Genomic DNA, 24,304 nt, shown 5'->3' with positions numbered 1-24,304 from the left:
AACCAGAAAAGGAGAAAATAAAAGCTGTTCCAAATCGTAACGAGTGTGACTCAAAGGGAAGAGGAACTAAACGAGGGGAACTCAAATTGATTGAAAAAAGATTGAGTTCCCCTCGAGAATCGAATCTCCTTCCTTCCAATTTCGCAGAGGGTGTTATTAACAATGCTTGAGCTTGAGCTTCGAATCCGTCCTGTTCGGGGCTACAAGATGTTGCCGGGCTGAGTTCCATCATCAGGCCCGGTTGTTCAAAAGTAGGATAACGCTATCCACTGGATAAATCGCCATCCACTGGATAGCGCAGTACGTTTTCTCAACAGTTATCCGCTGGATAGTGATTTATCTGTTGAACAGCGTTATCCACTCTTTGAACAACTGGGCCCAGATCTATAACAAAGGACATTCTGTTACTCAGTTTTTATTTTTTCACACGATAACAAAGTAAGTCAAAGGGATTACAATAACTTTCCGAGTCAATCACTGTACCTAACTCGCTACAAAAACTGTCTCTACAGAGAGGGCTCATGAAAGAAAAATCCAACTCAAGCAAATTTAAAAGACAAGGATCTTGACATGATATCAAAACTCTTTTCTAAAAACCGAAAACTAAAAACTATATTAAGATAGTAAATATGAAAACGATCTTGGCAGTAATGAGTTAATATGAAGTATATAGACAAAATATGATTGTCATAGATTCACAGTTATAAAAACATACGGCAAACTTTAATGTTCAATTTGCATAGAAACTACCTCGATGCTGCAATTGACCAAGAACGGAAATCTCAACTTAAAATTGAATTAAATTTTACGATGCAACTGAAACATTCGTAAGATTCAATATTGAAAAACATCACCAACACGACCTACTAGCGAAATAAACTGCTTCCCAATCTACAAATAAAGTAGATGGTCCTTTGAAATAAATTCTTTGTGAATAAATCTTCCAAGTTTAACTTTCTACTCATTCCAGAAACAAATGAAAAATTCGCCAAATTTTTTAACTGAGGAAGTGCCCACTACTTCTTGAGTCTCTTAAAATACTTTAACTATTTCAATCGTGATCAGTATAAAACGGAAATTAGTTTTTTAAAATTCAATTGTAAGCAAAAAAATCTACCATAGTTCACCGACTATTCTGCAACACACTGTTGTCTTTCATACTATACACTAAGAAATTAAAATTGAGTTAAGGTTTTAAAAACTAGTGTATTTTTACTGACAGACAATATCGCTACATGCCGAGATAATCAGGACGTTTAAAACTGAGACATTATGCCTTTAAAACCAAGCTAAATCGCTGAAAATACCGAGGAAGTTCCTGTCGCCGGAGAAGTTGGTTTCAAATCGTTGCCAAAAACCATCAGCAAGGATCTCGTCTTTTCTACAAACAGGATAAAAAGGGTCAGAAAGGAAAATAGAAACTGTTCATTTTAACATAGGTTGAATACGTTCCTGAAGTAAGAAACCTGTTTAACACACCGATATGTAGAAGTATCAGAAATTGAAGGAGTGATGAACTTAATAATCAACATTTACGGTACGAGCTATGCGTAGCAACAGCGCGGAACGAGCTAATATTCCTTTCACTCATTTTGATATACATTGTACACAAACGAGACTGATATTACGTCATCATGTTCATCATTACACATCCTTGGAAAAGTTTTGGTTAAAGTCTTCCATTAAACCAGAATATCATTTTGCTGCTCATTGCACATCATACGTTGCGATTGCGTGACTAAGAGCAAATCATTTTTGAAGACATAAGAGCCGTTGCAGTTAGCCGCTCGCGAATTTGATCATTTTCGGAGCACTAAAATTTGAATGGCAAACTTATACCTTGGCGTGATTGATTCTCTTCGTGCAAATATGATGTGAGCTTGATTCAAAAATATATCAATTAATATTTGCCTACCTCCATCTGACAATATCCAAACTCCTATCTTCAAATTCATTCCAGTGTGACGTCATCCCCAATGAGTACAAAGGGTGCCCAGTACTTCACATCGCTGAACTCTTCAGACTCTTTCATGCTCTTCATAGCTTGGTTAAGAGCTTCACTTGCAAGCTTGCCAGTAACCAGTTCTTCATAGAAATGTTTCATAAACACGAGAGTAGCCTTGTCATCAATCGCCCACAGCGACACGAGAACAGAGCGAGCGCCGGCACCTAAAAACGCTCTTGCAATTCCAACAACTCCCTCAGCCTTAATCTCTCCACGACCACTGTGACAACAACTTAACACAATCAGCCTCGCTCGTATCCGAATATCCAGCACATCTTTCATTGTTAGAATAAAATCCTCCTCAACAAAGGGCAGTGATGAGCAAGTACTTCGTCGTGGCGCTAAAGCAATTTCGCCTGTTTCCATTCGGCCATGTGCAGCAAAGTGCACCAAGGCAACAGGGAAGTCGCCTCAACACTTCATCTTTTCTTGCTTCTTCACCAATAAGAGGATTAGCGCCAAGGATTCTCCCGATTATCTCAACTTCTTCTCTCGCACATGGCAGTGGATCGAGCTTCCTCCCCTCGAAAAGAACCCCCTCTAAACATGGATCACCCACGAGTAAAGCACTTTTCTTATTGTGGAAGTCGTCTGGGTAATTGTTTATCAACTTCAAAGTAGTTAGGGATGGTCGTTCGAACTCGGAAAGAGTCACACAAATAATTTGACTCGGAATCGATCAATGCAGCAAAAGGGACTGACCACAGTGAACTCTCGGGAACAAAGATAATTTCATCGCCATTGATCAGATCACCAATCGGCTCAACGATAACGTCATACAACATCTTCAAGGCAGCTTTCGGTGAGCATTCAGGAGAGAAATAACCATGATCTGACCTTTTCTTCGCTAATTCTTCGGCGCATGGCTCATCAAGAGAGCGATCTTCACATTCAATAACACCTCTTTTAAACTCTCTTGATGCTGTGTTCATTAAGCTTCCAATAAAGGTATTGACATCTTCGAACGAGCCATAATTACTTATCTCAGTACTTCTCAGTTGAATATCTTGAAAGCTGTTAATAAACCAGAAGAATATCTCGCCCGATGTAACATCTATAGCCATGAAAACTGTATTTGGAACAGCACAGCTTGCAAGGACCTCAAGGTCACAATTCCCTGGAGTGTGAGGCCCAGGCTGTATTCCTCCCGACTCATACCTAAAACAAATCAGATCATTAAGAGCCTGTGCACGTCCTTGTTCAGCAGTAAAAGCGCATCCAAAATTTGATCTAGTTTTAAATGAAGACACCACAAATAAGTGTATGCGTTTCTTTGCATGTCGCGGTAGCTAATCTTCCAATCATCTTTGAACCGCAAATTGGCTCGGATAACGTCAAAAATTACGACGCAAGAACGATACAGGTTTACAGCTCTTTCCAGATCTCCTTAATTCCAATAAGCATTGCCGAGATTGCTGTAACTCGCTCCCTCTCTCCAGCCTTGTCTCCCCTTCTTTGGCAATTTTTAGATGACGTTCATGATACTGGATGGCTCTTTTGAAATCTCCAAGCCCATGATAAGCATTGCCGAGACTGCAGGAACTCCTCCCTTCTCCAGCTTTGTCCCCTACTCAATAGAAAAATGCAAATTGTTTGCATAGTGGAGGATCTTTGGACAGCTGCTTGAGGTAGCTGATGGTTGATTTGTATATCCTAAGGTTTAAAATTAGAAATATTGAAATTGTTTGACTACCTTTTATCCCCTTGGCTTATCTATCCTTAATTACGTTTCTCGATGGCTTATTACATGGGCCAGACTTGCTTATGGTGCTACTCAATTTATGCAACAAAGCCAGCTGGATATGGACTGAGGACATTTCTGGACAGGAGAGTTGGCCTTTTCGTTACGCCCTTATAGTGCACTTAACTACTATATATATATATATATATATATACGGAAAAATTGAGCTGGTCTGTCTTCCATGGAAGCGTCCCTTTCCGCGTTACCTCTTGGTTTTCGATTATTTTAAAGTCGTAAACGTTCTCTTACCTCGATTTTCTCTTTGGTATCGTCACGGTTAGTGTTAATTTCCTGATTAGTTCTCGTTTCATCTGTGCCATCAGTTGGTTGATTATCACACTGGTCCACAAATCAAGTAACTTCTTATTGTTGTTGTCAATCTTAAAAGGCTGGAGTCAAAGAATTTGCCTTCTAAAGAGTTTTAGGTCAGTTCTATTTACACTACAATTTCAAACTCAACACAGTTCATGCCAGCATTCAATCCAGTGTAATGAAAATTGGCCACAATAGCTGAAAGTAATAAATACAGTTATTACCACCTCTACTGCTTCTATTATCGGTAATGGTGAGGGTGGTAGAAGCAGAAGTACTACCAGTGCAAGAAGCACAGCCAGCATTATTGTGCAAAATTGTGCACTTAATTCTCATGGTCTAGATTAGTTGTGTTAACGAATATATAAGCTTACATGTAAATGTGCACCTGACTCCGCACACTTGCGGTGACTGGAGCTGGCAATGACACTGCCAATGGCGCAGGCAGACGGTTTTAACTCCAGTGATAGGACATGAGAGAAAAGGAATTATAGAACTTTGTTTTTAGGCATGAGGTTTGATAGGAATTTGGAGTTGTTTGGCACCTACTGAGCATTATGGTAAGAGCTGATATAGTTAAGGGCATCACTCAGGTGAACGTTTGAACCCAGTACTGTTTAAGATGATTTCTGGTGTTGTTGGCCGTCTAATATACATGACAAGTCGCCCGGTTTCTTGAATTCGTATTTATCAGAGTCAACAAGATATGGGAACCGCCTACTTTTCGCTATTTTACATGAGTATTAAATGAAAGAAATCTCCAAAGCAGAATTGGCTTTTTTCTACATTGGTCAAAGGATACTGCAATCCTTTCTGACACCAGGTAATGGCTTCTTGATACAAGTGTTGTTGTACACATGCACTGGCCCCTTAAAGAAATTGAAAAAAATTGATATCAAGAAAGATCATTTTTCGCATTGCGGATAATAAAGGACCTCAACTTGTACTTCTATTTCAATCTTACAAATCTTAACTTTAGTGATGTCTCGCAATGTACACAGTCAAAGTAAATTACCAGACTCGAGACCGAGTGTGAAATGGAGACTGGTTAAGAAATTGAGAGGTATACATGGGTGCGCGTAGATATGGAATTTCTCTTCGAGTGATCAACACGATAGCTTACGAGTGAGAACAGGGGAAGAGGGGATATCGGGTTGAACACTCGAAGAGAAGTTCCATTTCTTTAAGCAGCCATGTATTATTCTGTATGTTATATAAAAATAATACTAATTTATGACAATAAAAGTCGGCTTTATTAATAAATGAAAAAGGATCCTCGACCCCCTCGAAAAAAAGTTGTAAAGTGCGTGGGCGATAAGGCTCATCGTAATTTTACACGTGTGCTGGTAAAACATTTCTAGGCCTGGTATCATTGTAAAACATCACAGTGTATATATATACGTAATGATATAGAAGCTTTTCATTAACTATTCAAAAACTTACAACTGAATCCAAAACCCCTATAAGAATAGGCGGATTACTTTTCAAAATGAGAAATATTTGGAATTTGCATTGTGCTTTTGCAAGAAGATCTGTCAAATGGCAAGTCGAAATTAAGACAATAAATTAGGGTGTGAAATGATTTACGGAGATCAGGCCACTGCGGAACCCCAGCACAAGCTTTTTGCCGAATGATCAAATGGTCAGATGAGTCCAATCTTTCGGTCATCATCGGAGACATTTTATGCATGTCTCAGGAATTGCAGAGAACTTACCGATTGCTATTGCTTCAATGAAAGTTGGTGCCAATTGAAGCAGGACACGTGTAGCGTCATCCAAAGCTTCTTCCCAATTTCCTGACAAAAATAATTTGGTATGGTGAGTACGGAAAGGACAAATTCGTCAACTTCAGAGTCTACTTTTAAACGTTTCAGTTACTGATGTCTCTGAGTGCTGGGGGTAAGGTGCCAAATTAGCAAAAAAGTCTTGCGAGAGCATCTGAATGTTCGGTTTCTGTCTGATTTGCATATATCTGATTGGCTAACTTGAGGTTCACAATTTGTTAGTGTCAGGTTTTATCAATCTTTCAAATAGCCAGAGGACGAATAGAGAATCGGCCAGATCGAGTGATGTTGGTGACGGGGCATGCATTGAGCCTGTCCCAGTCATGACAGCGCTACCTCCCATCTTACCTTGAGGTGTTGCTGCAAGCACGGCGAAGTTTTCATGAACGCACACCATTCGAACTGTAGATGATTGTAATCAATCTCTATCAAAATGAATACAAAAAGGAATGATTGATTAATCGTCGTACCCAGAAGGAGCTGAGCCGCTGCTGTTGCTATAGAGTATGGCGTGTAGTTTGACATCTTTGCAGTTCACTTTGCAGTCCCTCCGAGTAAAAGTGTACTGCATTGTTGGTTCTCCTTTGCTGTACTCGTTGTCACCTTCTTTCAAAGTAACACCTCCGCCATCGCTAACAGAAAGAAGAAAACATGCATGATTAGAATATAACGCAATAGGGATGCCAAAAATAGACCGCCCGAACATACAGATGCGTAAAATAGCCAGGAGAGCAGCAGTTTTGAAACGGCTGTCAAACGTATTACATCATTTTGTTGACTTGCAAAATTTGCTCTGCATTTTCCTGTTACCATGATCACTAAGCGGCACAGGTCCCTGTGTGTGCCTCTCTTTAAAAGGATTGCCGTACCCCTAATTGACTGGATGACCATACCTTATTGAATAGCTTGTGTTTATTTTAATTGTTATTTATTACCTTTTAGGGTTGCATCATCAAATTGCGGTGTACAATCTGACGGTTTTTTTTAAAACGCGAGGGAAAGTCTATAACGAGAGAAAAAGAATCAGACAAGTATATAGGGGACAAGGATCTTTAGGATCTCTCCGGTTGGCCTCCAAGCATTGGGGCTTGATCGTTCCAGCCACTGAACAGTTTCAACCCTAAATGGTATACCAGCTGAAGTAAAGTAAAGAATCAAATACGTTGGATTATTTAGCCAACATAGGACAAAAACACTGATAAGTTCATTCAAACAACGTGATCGAAGTAAAGTATTTGGGAAAAATAGTCAAAACTAAATCTACAGTGCTTGATATATGTTACCCATCGAAACTAAAATAAGCTGTAGAAGCGGCGAAATCATGGTTTAAAAAAGAACGCCGTGTAAAGAAGATTCCTGCCATACATAAGATATGATACATAAGGTACACGCACCGGTACCGGCATGCCTTGTGATTAAACAATTACACACTGATTAATGATTTAACGGAGAGATATATGTGGATCTTATCGACAAAATCAGCCCCCCCCCCCCCCCCCCCCAAAACTCTGTCAGCGTGCTAGGGACTCCATCGAGGCTGGGGAGGAGTGTAGAGAAGAACGATAGAGACCTTACGATTGGATAACGGAAAAGTAGAATGAAGAGGAACTGATTTACCTGAAGATAGGTTCTGAGGACAAAGCGAAGAAAAGATCGTACTGTGTGGTCCTTTTTCAATAATGTTACATAACCCGAAGGCACGAATAAGGACAACAATTGTTTCTGAGTTTTATTTTGTTTTATTTTTAATGTTCCTTACGAGATCACATTTAATTATTCCACACAGTCTGAGAAATACGCTTATCCCTATTAAGGTTGGGTTAGGTCAAGCAGTTGATTAACTTCCATATTCCCAGTATTTTTTGTTGTGATCTAATGACCTGCATGTAAAGGGGGACTGGGGACTTAATCACCTGCCCGAATATCATCAGCTAAATTCACTTGTTAAGTCTCCAGATCTGAATTGTACGTTCCTCTGCAGCTGGGAAACCCCACATCACTTCTCATGGTGAAGACCATACCCGGTAAAATCAAACAAGACCGTTCACAAGTGGTTTAACTTTTATGTGTTCATCATGCTTGAGCGAAACTGTAAAATAAGGGTGGTGTTTGTGCTAATCACCCTGGAAAAATGATAAATCATGTGACATTTTTCCATAACAGAAAGTTAGTGTAATTAAGCTGTTTTTTTTCTTACCGTCGGGTAGATGTCCCTTCATCAACGCTGACCTTACCACACTTCCGCCATCACGGCAGAAAGAAACCAAATATTCCTAAAAAACTTCATGATATCAATTTTGAGATCAATTCACCGGACGTTGGTTGTATTAAGCTGAAATCGAAAAGGGAAGGGCTTTCAACATTTATACCTGCTCTAGGTGGCAGAGCATACCTCAGTCTACAACCAAGCCTTAGCCCAGGGTATAATTCCTAACTAAATTTAAGTATAGCCCTGTTAAGCCCAATAATACAACATAACCATTCCTTCGTTTCACACCGTCCATTAGTTGAGTTTTCTTAATAACCTTTGTCTGATAATGATATAAATGGGCGGGAAAACAATCAAGACAGTTTGAGTATTCCACAATTGTTTCTTGAAGAAAGGTCAAGGCTTTGACGGAAAATGACAATTTCCCACGATAGTAGGAATCGAGGTGCTTTCCATTCGGAGAATTAGAGCTATTATAGCAGGATTGGTAACATTGATTTTGAGTCCACAACCAACCCTGTGTTATTCAGTGTAAACAGAGCGACCTTGGCGCACAACGCGTTTAGATAAGTCACATGACCTGTCAACCTAAAGGAAAAATAACAACGCTATTTCCGCCCTTAACAGCAAATCAATTCAGCCACAATCAGACCACAAAAGGGTTTGACAAACATGATTTGTAAGAGCACGAAGATTCAATATTTTTGAGACAGCAAAACAATGTAAATGGGTGCAGCAAACAGTTTAAAGAGCTGACGATATCAGTCACAGTGTTCGAAATGAGGTACAGTTTGAGGAAAGTGCCTGTTTATAAACCAGGGAAGAGTTTTTACGGTTCCCTGGATAACGCTACGCTATGCTGTGCGTGGTGCACCTTATTGGTACCGAGAAGTCTGTAAAAGGGTAACCTTATCGGTTCTACAGATTTTAAGCTCTGAACTGGGCAAGGCAGATAACCTTTCAATCCGGAAAGGGGAAAAGAATCACAAGATTCGCTTTCTGACAAAGCCTTAATAGAAACTACCATTTATTCAAGTCTTAATGTAAGGTCAACAGCCAATTCACATTAATTTGACACCATCTACCATAGCCCGGAATAATAATTATAGTGCAAAAGAATCACATAATGCAAAAAACAGCTGACAAAACCTTGTGCCAACTTAACACATGTGTACCTGGAATCACTTAAAGGTAAATGCGTAGACAGCTGTATTTTAACAACGTTTAGAGATCATCTGAGTTCGAATGTAATAACACCTCTGCTACTTTGTCGGAGACCCTTGTGTTACGGGCGTGACACATATCAGATAATACGTGTAAACATTATATCAAGAGAGACCATTTTTTAAGGTTACAAGAGACTGTCATTTGTTATCAATAGCTAGAAGCACCTGCCTTTTTGGTGAGTTTGGGCACATTGAAAGGTTTGCATAATCGACGCAACCTTGAATAACCTTTATATCAGTACTTACTGCAAACAACCAATCACCAAATGTTAAGAGAATGTAGTAAAGAGAGTGATTTCGTTACAAGTTTCTCAGAGTAGCTCTTTACCATACCCGTTGTAACTGAAGTGAAATAGGAGAGTGGAATTAAACAGTTGAGCTTAATCGAGTCTATGGATTGATTCTAGGATGTCGTTAGGGATTCTATCCCTAGTAAACGGGGCAATAGTTTAACCGCAACTTACAACCAGAATTCGTCGCCTTGTTATTGAACCATGTAGTAATCAAAAACGGGTTCCTATAACAGCCTAAACAGAAGGGAATACGATTTGTCCACGCTTGGAACTTCCCTTAAAAGATTCATTTTCAATCAATCACTATAGTGAAACCTTCTCAAACGCGACGGAAGTTTTTTAAACATCTCAAGGCGTAACCAGGGAAATTCCCCGAACAGTGGGGAAAAAGGGGGTTTCCCTCCATCGAAACTGAAACCGGAAACTCATGACGTCACACATTCCTTCACAAACTCGAACATTCATAATCTTTTTCTGAACATAAATGTAAAATGTAGACGCCTTCAGTTGGTTATGTTTTTGTCGCATGGATAGCGTTGGAGTTATTTCTGCGATAGTAGCAAGGAAAAATGTACAACTTGGTTTTCGCTGACAGGCAATCATCAGAGGACAGTGTGTCATTACTGGCAGTTTTCTATCAGTTCTACACCAAATCAGAAATCTAATTGTTTCAGTTTTGGTGAACTGAACAATTAGCATTTAGGAATCTGTTTATTCTTGTGTTAGATACAAGGGGCTAATCGTGGGTGAAATATCCGCAGACGATTTTTCCCAGAACGATTTACGTAGGTAAATGGTGCAATCACACACGGATGTTTGGATGTGTTAGGACTAGAATGACAGAGAAGTAACTACATTTGTAAAGCAAAATGTATCCTGACCGTGATACAGTGTTATGAATGCGATCAATGTTCCCCGACTCTTCACCGAATAATTAATATTCTATGTAAACATACTCTGCGTAAAAAAAATTAAAGGGCCGCCCCAACAGTGCAAGCTGACAGAATTCCGCTATTTTGTAGGGTCTTCATTGGAAAGAAGGGGTTTGTTCAAACGAGGGAATAGTTAATTTTAACTTGGCGAAAATCTATAAACTGCAACTACGGTGTATGTCGCTGAGTTTTCAGGAGGGTGAGTTCAACCACATTTACTAGTCCTACTACAGAGCCAAAACTCTTACCCTGCGGAGTTCCCGAGCTCTTTTTAGTAACCTACTGGAGGACTCTGGAAATATTCTAACGGAAACTATAGACTTGCCTAAAGGTACCTACGTTTTGTCGCCGAGGCCATCAGGACGGCAAAATTATGTTAATCAAAATTATACAACAACCAAAATCTTAACCTCCGTGTTTCCAAACCTTCCTTTTTTAAGTTTTTCTTACCAGCCTTAACAAAGAGGTCAAAGAGGGAAAGCTGATATAATAAACCGACAGCAAACAGCTCTCCGTTTGTAAGACTATGCAAACTATACAACTGGAACTCGCTCGAGAGGCCGCCGAGATGTTTTTGACCTCTCAAGTGAGGGGGTTCCCCTATTTTTAGCGGAAATGCCTTGAGGGTCACGTAACCTAATAATTGTTACGGAAATATTCCGCCGAATTGGATGTCCTAGTAAGTTTACTCCCCATTTTTCGTCGAATGAAAACATTGTAAAAAATGGTTTAAGTTTTTCTGCATGGGTGGTTTAATTCATGTTTCGTCCACGATTAGTATTTGGCAAAGGTAGTTTCACATACAGGCGACAAACCACGGAAGGCGTCGGTTAATGATTGACAGTAACTGATATGATGCTGCCCTCGGGAGTTAAAATTTCATCTCCCCTATTGAAAAGTCTGAAAAGAGCTGTTTGTAATTCCCAAACCAACATATGGGCAAAAGTTACTCGAAGCTAAATTGTACGATATAAAAGTGGGGGACTATAGCGGTTTTACAGTTAAATAAAGGACGTTGAATGTCGGAAAGTGTTGGGTTCTCCTAATTTTCAAAATCAGAGAACAGAGGTGGAATTCTTGACATGATGAATATGTCATGTTCCTAACAAAAGATCAGCCTCACTTCCAGGGACCCTCTTCAATAAGCTTCATCTACTACGTTATAGCGACTCATGCAAAAAGATAACCCTCACAAAAACTAATCAGACACACAGTGACCCTGTTGTAGCCCAAGCCGAAAGTACCACCATTTGCTTTACATAAAAAACAATCTTTTAAAAGGAAAACCCATCTACTGGGATGTATCTTAAAGAATATCTTTCCTAGCTTTATTTTGGTCTCTGTGTTCCTTTGAGATGTTTGGTTTTGGGTGTTTTAGGAGATTCATAACGAGTGAAACGAGGTCAGTCCATTTTGTTTTTGTGAGAGATAAACTTGGACCGATTTTTCTAGTCTTTAAAAGCAACCTTTTTACCATTAAAAATCGTCAAATCCTCACTTCTAGTCACCTACAAAACCATGCAACGAGTTACAAATAATTTGTTTTTGGGAGTCCACTAAATGAAAGCCAAATTAGAGAACAGACACAGCGGAAATCATCAGTACCATTTGCTGTCTTTTCATGTAAAGCTCAAATAGATCCTGAGTTTATAACTTCACCTGGAGTTACTTCTCCAGACCGCGTGAGTTATTCCAAATATCTTCAGCTGACTGACGTTAGACACAGTAAACCGTAGAATATGGACAAACAATCAAACTAACCATTTATGAGGAGGACATTTGGATGTTGTTTACAGCGTTACGACTGCTGATATGGAATATAACTACATTTAAATAGAACTTTACTCTGTAAAGTGATAATCTATCGTCTGTACAACCATGGACATGTTAACTCAGTTTTCTTGCAGTAAATTCATCGACCAGATTTATGCCCGTTTAAATTCACTGTGGCATTGTGGATCTGAGTAAACCTAACGAAGCCAATTTCACATCTCCGCCGTCTGCGAATTTTGACGAATTTTTGAGAAAATATTCTGAGTCAGGAGCTCCTGTCTGAGTAAAATTACAACTGCTAAAGAAAGTTAAAATCCGCGCTAATATTGTAAGCTGACAAATTGCACCTGCTTTTGAGTTCATTCAACGAAGGATTTTGCTAAACAAGAAAATGTATGTACATTATCGAACATCTGTAATTGTATCACCTTTGTGTCGCTGAGTTATCGGGAGGGCGAGATTATTCTCATATACCACAACTAAAATCTCACCTTGGCGTTTCCGACTTCTATCTAGTTTTCTTCTCTAGCCTTTATCGTCAGCATGAATTGGAAATATCCCACGGCAGCTATCGAAATAAACTAGCCCAAACAGAGGGGCGTTTTAACCTTTTAAAAAACGTCAAAAGGGAAATTTCCCATATTTTAGGGGGCTCCCCTACTTAGCTTTTAGAAACTGAAAGCGGAATCTTCGTCACGAAAGCGTAACGCTATTTTATAATAGATTCAAATAGTACGCGCGCTCTGATTGGCCAGAAAACCATTACATGAGCGTATGTAAACACAGTTTTCGTTCCTCTTTCATTAGTTATTTTATAAAAGAAATGTAAAATGGTTTTCCGTGTTTACATAGCCTGATGTAAACACGCGGGAGGTTGGGAAGACACGAGATAAGCGTAGGAAACCACACCGCTTCGCGTCGTGTTTTCCTACGCTTATCTCGTGTTCTCCCAACCTCCCGCGTGTTTACATCAGGCTATGTAAACACGGAAACCATTCTACATTTCTTCAATTGAGCTCACTCCATTTTGCCCGCAAATGTACATTGTGAAAAGATGTTTTAATTTGACTGTATGGTTTGCTTTATGATATAAGGTATACACGTAACTAAAAATAAGTACAAATTGACTGATTGTTGGAGTTTCAAAAATGATCGAACGCTTAAAATTGAAATAAGGACTAGCGCGGAAATCTTAACGTCAATTTTATGCATTGTTGTAGTAAGGGGGGAGGTCAGGGGTAGAGGTCGGGAGAAATCCGGATAAAATTTTGGGAGGTGGAGAAACGGAGGGGGGATCCGTCGTCGATAACAGAGTATAGTTACATTGAAATATGTTGTACACATTTGAGAATTTAAGCTTCAAGCTCGCTGAATTTCTTCCCTTAAACTATACTCAAAATTTATGAATATGAGAAAGGTGAGGTACATATCTATTGTTACAGACCTTAACTCCCTGAACACATCATAGCCTGGATAAGCATTTTGTCTTTCCAATTAAAAATTACATAGAGAGGGATTTCTATCATGCATAAAAATGGAGAGCAAATAATCTGATTGTTTAATTTCATCTACTGTTCAATCAAGATACAAACAAGAAGGGCTCATGTTTGTGTCAGTTATTTTGTTTATCACAGATACTGTAGCAAGTAGCATAACTAGTCAGATTACAGCTGCATTTATGGTAGAATACTGATTCTGCTTACATCCTGTACCTATTTGGCTAATATGCAGTTGAAACTCTTTATTTATCTGTGAATGTCTATTTAGGCTGGGTACTCTGTGGAGTCTTCTTACAGCTGGTTGTAACTTAGCAACAAGCATTTCTCCCATGTTAACAGCATTTCTTACTTCAAACTTTTGGTTGGTCAGCAGCATTCATTACTCCTGGAGTCAGTACTGCCACAATGTCTGTTTTAGCTTACTACCTTATTTGTGATTCTCTATCAGAAATAGGACTGGAGGAATTTACCCAAAGAACTACCATGAAATCAAGAACTGAAAACAAAACAGTAGAGAACAAGAAGGACTACATTATTACAATGCTTCACAGTCCATTTTTGTGGGTTTTAAGTGCAGGATATCTACTGACTTTGTTTGTGAAGATTGGAGTTGGTGAATGGACACAACTTTTTCTAATACAGACAATTGGAAGAACACAATATGACAGTGAGTATTAATTGTTCTACATGTTTTGGATTGAATCACCAATTTTTTAAATAACTCTTTAACCTCTAAGAATGACTAATTTCTCCTTATCGTATCATCCATGAATCAAATGAAAAGGTCATAAGAATAATGGAAATGATCTCCAATTTGGGAAGCTCTTGATTGTCAACCAAATTCTCCTTGTCATTACCAGATTAAATGTAAAGAGAACAGTGAGAGGAATTTGAATGTTAACAATAAGGGTTAATAATGTGGGCAAAATCGCGAGAAATTCATGGAAATTTTTTTGCAATAAATCAGCACATTTATGATAGTGATGTGACATTTACATATTATTTTAAACTGAGTAAGAACTCAAAGAGATGAAAGAAAGCCAAAAAAAGGTATACTAAACAATATGTTTCTATATATTATGATATAAATTTATATTATAATTAGTATATCATACAGTGTCTTGCTTATTTTGGGTCATGACAGGTGACCTAGGAATTCCTAGGAATTCTCAGCTATACAAACTACCTATAATTTAAGAAGGGTGGAATTCTTGGGAATTTCTGGGAATTGAATTTGAGGCAATTTAAATACCCTGAGGTCCACATAAATTCTAAGAAATTCTCAATACCTTGAATGTGAAGGTTTTAAGAAAAGGAGTAATTTCAGAGGCTTAAAACTTTGGCTCAATAAAAAGGTATGTTATACAAAACTTACCAAGAGATATACATACATGTATATGTTTATAACTTAAAGATCATGAAATTTATCAATCAAACTAAGTTTTAGTAAATCTCTACATTAATATGGATTTTCTCATGAACCAGCAGTCAATTATGTTAAATGGAAATTGCCAATTAATCCAATGTACTCATATCACAGATTTGCTCTCTAACCTCAAAGGACTCTTGGATTCCATGATCATAAAATATTTTTATTGTGATGCAAATTAATGTCTCATGTTCACTGATGTGCCAAAATCATCAAACATTCATTAGCTGTTCCTTGGTACACAACTTCCACAATAATTAACAATAATTACATTGTTATCTACACTTAAAGAACTTTGTTAGTTATGAACATAAGTTACTTCCCTAACCTACATTACTGGTTGCCTTTGTTAGAAAACCTTGGAACAGTCAAGCTCAGTTGCCTCAAACACTGTCAGAGACTTCATTATTTTTAGTAGAAATTTCATGCCTTAGACAAACAAATTCAACACCTAATTTTTTTTCTTTTTTCATGATTGTTGTTGCTGGTTTTTTTTTCAGTTTTGTGCTCTGTTTTTGTGACTAATTGCTGTAATTTGTTTTGCTGTTTTTATTCTTGCAAAACATTTTTGTAAGAGTTCCAATACTTGTGGATCATCCACACATTGCAAACATTTGGCATGCAGACAAGACAGAGGTAGTCAATGTTCCCTTTGAGAAAAAACACCTTTTAAAAGACGTCTTCAATTTACTTTATTTGAAACTCTGATCTGAAAATATCTGTCAACAAGACTTGTTAGTAGTGAGAAGTACAAACCAAGTTTCCCTTCATAACTTAATTTCTTAAATGTCCCAATCACTGGATCTCCCATAAATATTACATCTTTTTATTTTGGTGCAAAATACAAGTCCTTCTATATATACAAATGAAAAGTGCAAGTCACACTTCAATAATAACAGCTCTAAAGTTTACTTGTTGTTCTTCTCTGTCTGTCAGCTATCAACAAAATCGTTTTATAATTCGGACAGTGCATAACTATTTGTGGACTAGAGTTCCAACGCACCTCTGTAATCGCATATAGTTACTTCTGTCTCTTGAACAAATGTTTCTCCATTGTAAGACGCACTCTACTCTGTTGTCACCACTGCTTTAAGTTCAGTGGAAACGACTGACTGAAGGAATCGAGATGGCGGTGTTGGAACGTGTTGCTGAACGCTTGCTACGGTCAAGCTTTGTAGATTTAGGTACTGGTACACTGGGATCATCTATGTATCTCTTATACTTCCTAATGTGATATCCTTCTTTTATAAATATGAGGGTAAAAGACGATTTGTAGTCGCATTCAAAACTGTGATTGGCTTGTGTTATTTCTCACCTTTGCCATGAACACAACTCAAGTGAGTTTCGAGTCTTTGTTTCCTCGACAACTTTCGGCCGCAAATCGTGCATTTGTAGTACGATCGATTCTTGTCGATTATTTCTTCATAGAGAGAGCTCACATCATTATTTATATCACCAAGGTATCCATCGTCTAGAAACAGAGAACCGGTCGGAGAAGTCAGAATAAAGTTGTGCGCTTCTCTTAAGACTGCAATCGGCCAGCCAGCGGATTCACTTTGCTAGCCAATGACAAGTCCTAAAAGATCCACGTGATCATGCCCGTGATCGGAAACAAAGAAGACTCCATTTGGCGGGAGTTACTACATCACGGGCGACGAGCGTGGATAGAAAAAACGACCCAAATACGAGTGGTCAGCGGTGAAACAACTTTCATAATTCATATATAGACAGATCATTTGTGGTATCAGGAAACAATCGTGTTGTAAAGCCGAAGTGTAAACAGTTTACTTCGCTAAATAAAATGTTAAGCAATTCAAAAGTGTTGATTGTACATATATATTTTACTGCTTTAATAAACAATGAAGGCATCGGTGGCATCCGAAAGGTACCAAGAAGAATTAAATGTACGTTTTGTAGTTGCAGAAAACAATCGTGTTGTAAAGCCGAAATGTCACCAAGTTACACTTCGCTACTTAAAAAGTTGAGCAATTTTCCTCAAGCTTTAACTGGAACAATACTTTTAATGCTCTATTAACCGACGGAGGCATCGGGAAAGGCATTGGTGACACCAGGAAAGGCATCAAGAAGAATGATATTCACGTTATGTAACTTGTTGTGTGACGAAAAAAACGTATCTTGACTTGTTCAAAGCATTAATCACAGTTGGCTTCCTTTTCACTTGAATTTTGTATCCACAGCCTAAGATGAGAAATTTAAAATTTCTATCAGCTGAAGTTCTTTTACTGCATATTATATCTATTCAATCGCCCCCAATTCACGTGGAAAAAAGGCAAGTAGGAAAACACTGAGCTTCGAGAAACAGCCATGTCAAGGCTAATGTATTTACCATTCCTTAAATATTTACAATCAAGACCACTTCCTATTCAATTGAACAACTGACTTAGCGTTTAAGCCCAGAAAAAAATCACAAAGTTTGAATTCTGGGATGTTGTCCACTGTTGGCTCCATCAAGTTACGATTCTGCACCATTGACCCTCGTGAAAATCTATCTTTCCCTCGAAATATCCAAAACAATAATTGCCTTCAACAGAAAAGCCATTGAGATGTTCTTTCAAAAAGTCGATCTCTAAATCTCTTAACATTGTTGGCTTTTTGTCTTCATCCATGGAAAAATCTTCCAGGAAAAGCAAACTACAGTGCGAAAACCAAGTTCATGCCAAATTTGATTGACATTTTTGACAACCGGAAATCATGGTACTTTTTTTTCGTCACGCACGTCACGCAGCTAGCTACAAACCATATATATAATTATTCTTGGTGCCTTTCCAAATGCCACTGACTCCCTCTCCGAAGCCTCCATTGTTTATTAAAGCAGTAAAAGATATGAGTTCAATCAACACTTTTGAAAAATTGCTTAAACTGTGAAGTAAACTGTTAACATTTCGGCTTTACAACACGATTGTCTCTGGAACAACAAATTATATGTCTCTATATGAAGTATAAAAGCTGTTTTACCGCTGACCGCTCATATTTGGGTCGTTTTTTCTATCCCCGCTCGTCGCCCGTGATGTAGTAACTCCCCCATTTGGCGCTCATCTTTGAATGTACTTTTCATCGGTTGATCGCTTTGCTCAATTTTTTACTTAATATAACACTTCTAAAGATACCTTTTATTGTGGTTCAATAGGAAAACGAGAACAACGTGAGTGTTGTAAAGGAAAAGAAAGCTGTTGGCGCCGTGGAGTTAAAAAAAGGGACAACAGTTGACATATTGACTGGTACGAACAAGGGTCGAGTGGCCATTTTGAAAGTTTGTGGTGAGTAAAACATTGCGATATTCGTTACGTGATCAAAATCTTATAAAAGAATAGATGTAACGGGTTGAATTAAGCTTACATAACGCTCGGTGCAACTGAAACTAGAATAATTCTGAGAATCGAATCGGTGACTTGCATGCCGCAGTTTCTTAAGCTTATTCTTTACAATGAAATAAATTTATCAGTAAGGTTTCAAGATTCCTTTAGTCACGTTCGGGAACATTCAAGATTTATAATAGGAACTGTTATTAAACAAACCTTATTACATAAAGAAGCCCTCCTTGGTAAAAACAAAACAATGTATTCAGCCCTTTTTTAGTAAAATCTATGAGAGAGATGTACCAACTCCAATATAACAGTGACTCAATATAACAGAGATTTCTTAATTTGAGAATCCAATGAATGCCCTTTTCCTTAGAGCCATCTTAAAGGCCTGGTCTGAGCTTTAAATATATATATTTACATATATTATTTTTTTTCAAATTCAGATGTCATGGAATCCAGATACAAAATGGTCAAGCTTCTTGTAGACAACCTCATTCAAGGCCAACTCATTGTGAGCCCTGGGAAAAAATAAAAACAGCAGCTAAGTTTGCAGTTTAGGATAACTTCATTCTAATTTATTGTTACAGTTACATCAAGATTTTAATTAAAAAATCAATTTTATTTATCTGTAATTAACCCCTTCACTCCCAAGAGTGCTTGGTTTTCAAATATAATTTAAGATACTGTATTTTATGGAAAAGAATTAACAGATTTTATTCGCAATTTGTGTCAAACCAAATTTAATGATTGATTAGGACTATTTTATATGAATAGCTGTAGTTGAGGATTAATCCGTATGAAGTTTTCAAGAAAAGAAAAATTAATCAAATTCCATCCTAATATTACCACATGTTGATGTTAATAATTAATCAAAAATATTTTACATGTAAGCCTCAATTAAGCTTGTAAATAAATTTCATTGAATACTTGAATTTTAGCTGGGTTTTTTTTAATTTAAAGTATTTATTTTATATCATTAGCCTCAAATTTTTGCTTAAAATTCCCAGTAATTCATAAAAATTCCTGAAAATTCCCAGAAATTCCTAGGAATTTTTAGATTTACAGCTTTTCAGTGAAAGTCATTGGTTCTCTGAGTTGGAATTCCAAGTCCTGTTGGCGATAAACTTGGAATTTCTGGGAACTTCTAGGAATTTCTAGGTTTTTAGAACCAAAGTTGTTATGGTTGGGAATTCCTAGGAATTCCCAGTCCGAATTTACCGTGAAAATTCACACCTTTATTCCTAGGAAAATCCTAGGAATTCCTACGAATTCCAAAATCCATTTTGCAATGGTAATTTAAGGTGGACTCTTTGGTAGCATAACATCTGGTTATATAATGGACAAGTTGGTGCTTAAGGTTGGACATTAGCTCTCACTAATTGATCTTTGTCCCACAGCCTTATTGATGTACTGCAAAATAAGGAAACTGTTTTTTTCTGTTGGGCCTGGTCAAACACTTGAATTAAACAGACTGTTGGTTATTCATGTAACTGAGAAAAACAAAAACAAAAAGCATGTGATTTTGGTAAAAAACTTTTCAAGAACTTACTTGTAAGTCAGAGTTATTCTTCTTTTTATTGGAGAAGTTAATTTTCATCTGTTAAAAAAAAATTCATGGAACCAAATTATGTCCAAGGGCTGTGTGCGTCGTTTGGTCTTCTGAAGTGTTCTAAAGTTGAAAATTTGAATAAAAAAAAAAGAAAATAATGAATCATGTTTTGTATCATTATTTTCTAAGTTTAACTTTGATGTAGGCCTTTTGGCAATGCATGGAAAAACTAGAATCATATGGATCAGGGGTAATATGGTGTTCACTGCACCCACAGTTATTAACATTAGCACAATATGCTGAATTTCTAAAACATGTTGAAATAGGGTTCAAAAGTGAGCTTTCTGTTAGAAGATGCAATCTGAAGATACTTTAGTCAATGTTTTTCCTCATCACTCATGTCCAGTTCAATATGCTTTTCATTACAGGTTCAGCATGCAAGCTAATTTTATGTGTAAGACAATTTATGCAGCTTATTAAAACTAAGAGATATTTTAATTTATCACTTAATGTTAAGTTTTTCTAATCAGTTCACCACTTGATACTTATGTTATGTGTCTGTTTGTAACAGTATGGAACCTCCACACTCTCCAGTACAAGAGTTCCTCCTATGATTGGCTTTGCATTTTTACAGTTAGCCTGTGTGTATCTCTTACACACAGCAGTAACATCATCCACTTCACTGGTATGGAGGCATATTTTGATAACTGCTGCAACTGCTAATGCCTATATTTTACTCTTAATCCTTTCAATCCTTGGATTGACTGAGAAGTAATTTCTCCCAACAGTATTGATACAATATCAAGCAGGAAGGTTATGAGAATAAAGAAAAATAGCAACTGCAGCAGTATTTGTAGCAACTGAGACAATATAATTTAACAATGAATTTGCCAAACAAATATGAGGAGAAATGCACCATAAACAGTGAAGAGAACTACCAGCAAGATCTTTAGTAGTACACTGTAGAGTGGAAGGGTTTGAAGTAAATAGAAGTTGTTAACATTTATACTCATCATTCTGACAATGTATTAGCAGTTGATACAGATTGTACAGTAGATGCAACCTTGATAAATTTTGCTTATAACAAAACTGCTGATAATTATATTATAGATGGACTCTTCATGCTCTCAAAAAATCCACTGAGTTTTCATGATGTCTTTTAACTTACCTTCTATAGTCTCCATTTAGTAAATTGTGTGAGAGTGTTAGTACTTCTGCTATTTAAACTGCCATTCCATTCAAATTTAAATTAGTATTTAAGAATGTCTCTAGGTACTTTAAACAGAAAGAGGCAACTTATCAGGTAGAACACATTATCTTGACCTAGCACTAAATTCTTATAACTTACCATAATTTACAAGGAAATGTGTAGCAGCTAAATGGAAGAATCAGATCTTGGAAGTTTAAGGCAAAGTCATGAAGTATCAGCACTCACTTAATTTGCTCTCATTCTGTTGCAGTGGTTTATTTCAACACTGATATTTGGCATAGGCTTCTCATTATACACAGCAATAAATCTGTATGGAGTGCTGGCCATGGAGAACAGTCCACCAGGACTCAGTGGAACATCTCATGCAATTGTTGCATTAGCTGCAAATGGTGAGCAATGGCATTGTTACTCCAAGTCTTGTGCATGGGCAGTTTGCAGGATTCATCTTTAAACAGTATTTTTTAACTTAATCTTTTAACCCTTTGCCCCCTAAGAGTGATTAGCATCTAACTTCTCCTTACAATATCACCCTTGAATCAAACATTAAGGTCATGAGAATAAAGGAAATGGTAACCAACTAACAAAAAAAGCTCTTGGTTCCTAACCCTGTAACTCCCATGGGTGACCAAAACAGAATTTCTCCTTACAATATCAAAACAATGTCAAGCAAACAAGAGAGGAGAATAAAGATAAATATCAATTACCAGTGGATTACTCATTGATTGAGCACCAAATTCTCCTCACTAACACTAAAAACATTGTATAATGGACAGTAATGAGAATTGCTAAGAAATGCAGTCTTGATAGTGAAACAGTTAAATAAATTCCTTGCCAGCATCCTTGGTGAACAGTATGGAGAATATGCATACTGATGTAAGTGAGTAAAGGGTTAATGTGCAAGCTTAATATGCAAACTCACCAACTGTTAGTCATCTTCTGTGTTTCCCAAGTTTCTGGTGTGAAACATTGCTGATCTTACCCATGCTAAAAAATTTCTCACACCTGCCTTGTGAGTCCACATTACTAGCTAAAACCAAATACCACAATCGTGTCCTACATGTACTGAATCAAAAGCCACTTGCCAAAAAAGCAAGGAACTCTATCCCACTGTCAGCAAATTAAAAAAAAAAAAACCATTTTTCCCCCCTTTTTTTCCCCTATTCTTGAGTGGAATTACATAAAATTGCCAAAGCTCAAATTCAAAGTTTGTGCTTTAAGATTCTTCTTACATTTTTCATTTTTTTAATTAGTAGGAGCAACACTGCTGGGAATTCCTCTGACAACAATCAGTAAGGTGTATGACTGGGGAGGTGTCTTTGTTTGTCTTGAGCTGGCATCTTTGTTCTGTGGCTGTTTGCTGATTGGAGCACGTAATGTCAACAGGCATCTGATTGAACCTTCAAAGCTCCAGTCAAAGCTTTAAGGGGCACCTCCTGGATATTGTTATCTACCTGAATAATTTCCTACTGCTGTATGGCTAATTATTTTTGTGAAACTTATCTTGTGATTAGCAATTTACTGTATGGAACCTCCACACTTGCCAGTCCAAGAGTTCCTCCTATGATTGGCTTTGCATTCTTACAGTTAGCCTGTGTGTATCTCTTACACTCAGCAGTGACACCATCTACTTCACTGGTATGGATGCATTCCTTGGCCTGTTCCAGGCATTCTTGCAGTACACAGAGCATGATAGCCACTCAGAAGGGAAATAGCTGGAGACTCAATCAGGGTGGGTTTATGGGTGCTTAAGGTTACTTTGCACCTTCATGGGTGTCCTTCAGGAAAAAATTCATAAGCGTGCTAGTTTAAGATTATCATACCAAGGTGTGTACCTGTTTGTCCTCTCAAACACTTCTGTAAAATTGATTTAACTTGACTTTTATCAGTTAATGGAAATTTCCTAAGTTGACCAAAAAAATGTTTTGCTCAGTTAAGTTAACCTTAAATGTTCCCTGTCAGTCAAATATGGTAAGTTATGTGTTCAAGAATATATTAAAATATACTTTTAAAAGGAGTATGAAAAATTCACTAGTATTAAGAAGAAAGTAATTGTAAGGTTAAAATTTTCACTCAAGTTATTTCATAAGTTGTATAAAATTATTTTACTAAGATATTTATTACAATAAACAATTATTCATTACAGTGGAGGTGAATACTGGTGGATACATACCACACCACAAAGTGGTGAGATAAATATCCACTTTCACCAATGCAGAGGTGAATAATTGTTTTTAGACTAAGTGTATACCACACATATACCAAAAATTAGTGTATTTCTCCAGTATACCAAAAAATGGTTGGAAATTTAATTCTTGATGTGCAATTTTCGCTCATTGGCTACTCAGAGGTGTGTGGTAATTGCTGTTAACTTCCAAACTAGCCAATTAGTAGTTGAGAAAACCACTTTTTTCTAACAGTTATTGAATTTAATGTTTTCCCATCCAAACAATGTATATTATAATAATGTACTTGTGCAAATGTGTAATTAAAAACTGTTACAACTTAATACAAAATTTTATTAATACATTTTAAGAACCTCTCTAAGATCTTAGGAATGACTTATTTGCTCACATCAAATGTAGCAAGCATTTCCCAAGTACTGTGAAAGCCTGAAAGTCACCTTTTCCTTTGTCTCCATAATTTAACTTAACTCTTCAACTCCCAAGATCTGATTGTCAATTCTCCTTTATAGCTGCAACACATTTCATAGTAAATTAGCTGAGAGAATTTGGTGCTAGATCAAGGTACATCTAAATGTACTTGATAAGTTTGATTTTTCTCATCACCTGTTTATTGGATAATGAATGGATATAATAGGGAGAAATTAGGTGTTAATTAGTTCTGGGAGTTGAAGGGTTAAGGTTACACCAGAGCTGACTGAGAAAAAAAATAATAAAAAAATAAAAACCCAATGCTCAGTGGCACATTCCTCATGTTGTTCTCAAAGAGTAAGTGTCTCAATTTTTGCTCTGACAAAGGGCTGGCTAGCACTTGAAACATCTTTAGAAACTCTTCATGG

At 37.3% G+C, this 24,304-nt stretch overlaps 1 protein-coding gene and 1 pseudogene across 4 annotated transcripts; one reads left to right on the top strand and one right to left on the bottom strand.

Moving 5' to 3' along the window:
• Positions 1 to 1,282: 1,282 nt before the first annotated feature.
• Positions 1,283 to 3,449, bottom strand: LOC136279810 (tetratricopeptide repeat protein 28-like; annotated as a pseudogene).
• A 10,835-nt stretch (positions 3,450 to 14,284) lies between these two features.
• Positions 14,285 to 23,184, top strand: LOC131798118 (glucose-6-phosphate exchanger SLC37A4-like). 4 transcript variants are annotated; one of them, XM_066163760.1, is made up of 5 exons: positions 14,285 to 14,441; positions 18,352 to 18,481; positions 18,970 to 20,760; positions 21,536 to 21,674; positions 22,536 to 23,184. In XM_066163760.1, exons 3-5 carry the CDS (start codon positions 20,686 to 20,688, stop codon positions 22,706 to 22,708), a joined length of 387 nt encoding a protein of 128 aa, XP_066019857.1. In that variant the 5' UTR covers positions 14,285 to 14,441; positions 18,352 to 18,481; positions 18,970 to 20,685; the 3' UTR covers positions 22,709 to 23,184. The 4 variants fall into 4 exon arrangements, with proteins under 4 accessions (XP_066019857.1, XP_066019856.1, XP_066019858.1 ...); XM_066163759.1 differs by lacking the exon at positions 14,285 to 14,441 and adding an exon at positions 18,209 to 18,268; XM_066163761.1 differs by lacking the exon at positions 14,285 to 14,441 and having other exon boundaries at positions 18,233 to 18,481; positions 18,970 to 19,078; positions 20,647 to 20,760.
• Positions 23,185 to 24,304: the final 1,120 nt, after the last annotated feature.

The sequence above is a fragment of the Pocillopora verrucosa genome, chromosome 3, assembly GCF_036669915.1.
Source record: "Pocillopora verrucosa isolate sample1 chromosome 3, ASM3666991v2, whole genome shotgun sequence".
Classification (NCBI taxonomy): Eukaryota; Metazoa; Cnidaria; class Anthozoa; order Scleractinia; family Pocilloporidae; genus Pocillopora; species Pocillopora verrucosa.
This window is presented reverse-complemented; position numbering and strand designations above follow the sequence as displayed.

Excerpts from the sequence above, each read along its gene's own strand:
- LOC131798118 (XM_066163760.1), top strand. The coding sequence starts at position 20,686 with ATGATTGGCTTTGCATTTTTACAGTTAGCCTGTGTGTATCTCTTACAC. Across the intron at positions 20,761-21,535 it reads TAACATCATCCACTTCACTG|TGGTTTATTTCAACACTGAT; the intron begins GTATGGAGGCAT and ends ATTCTGTTGCAG. Across the intron at positions 21,675-22,535 it reads TGTTGCATTAGCTGCAAATG|TAGGAGCAACACTGCTGGGA; the intron begins GTGAGCAATGGC and ends TTTTTTAATTAG.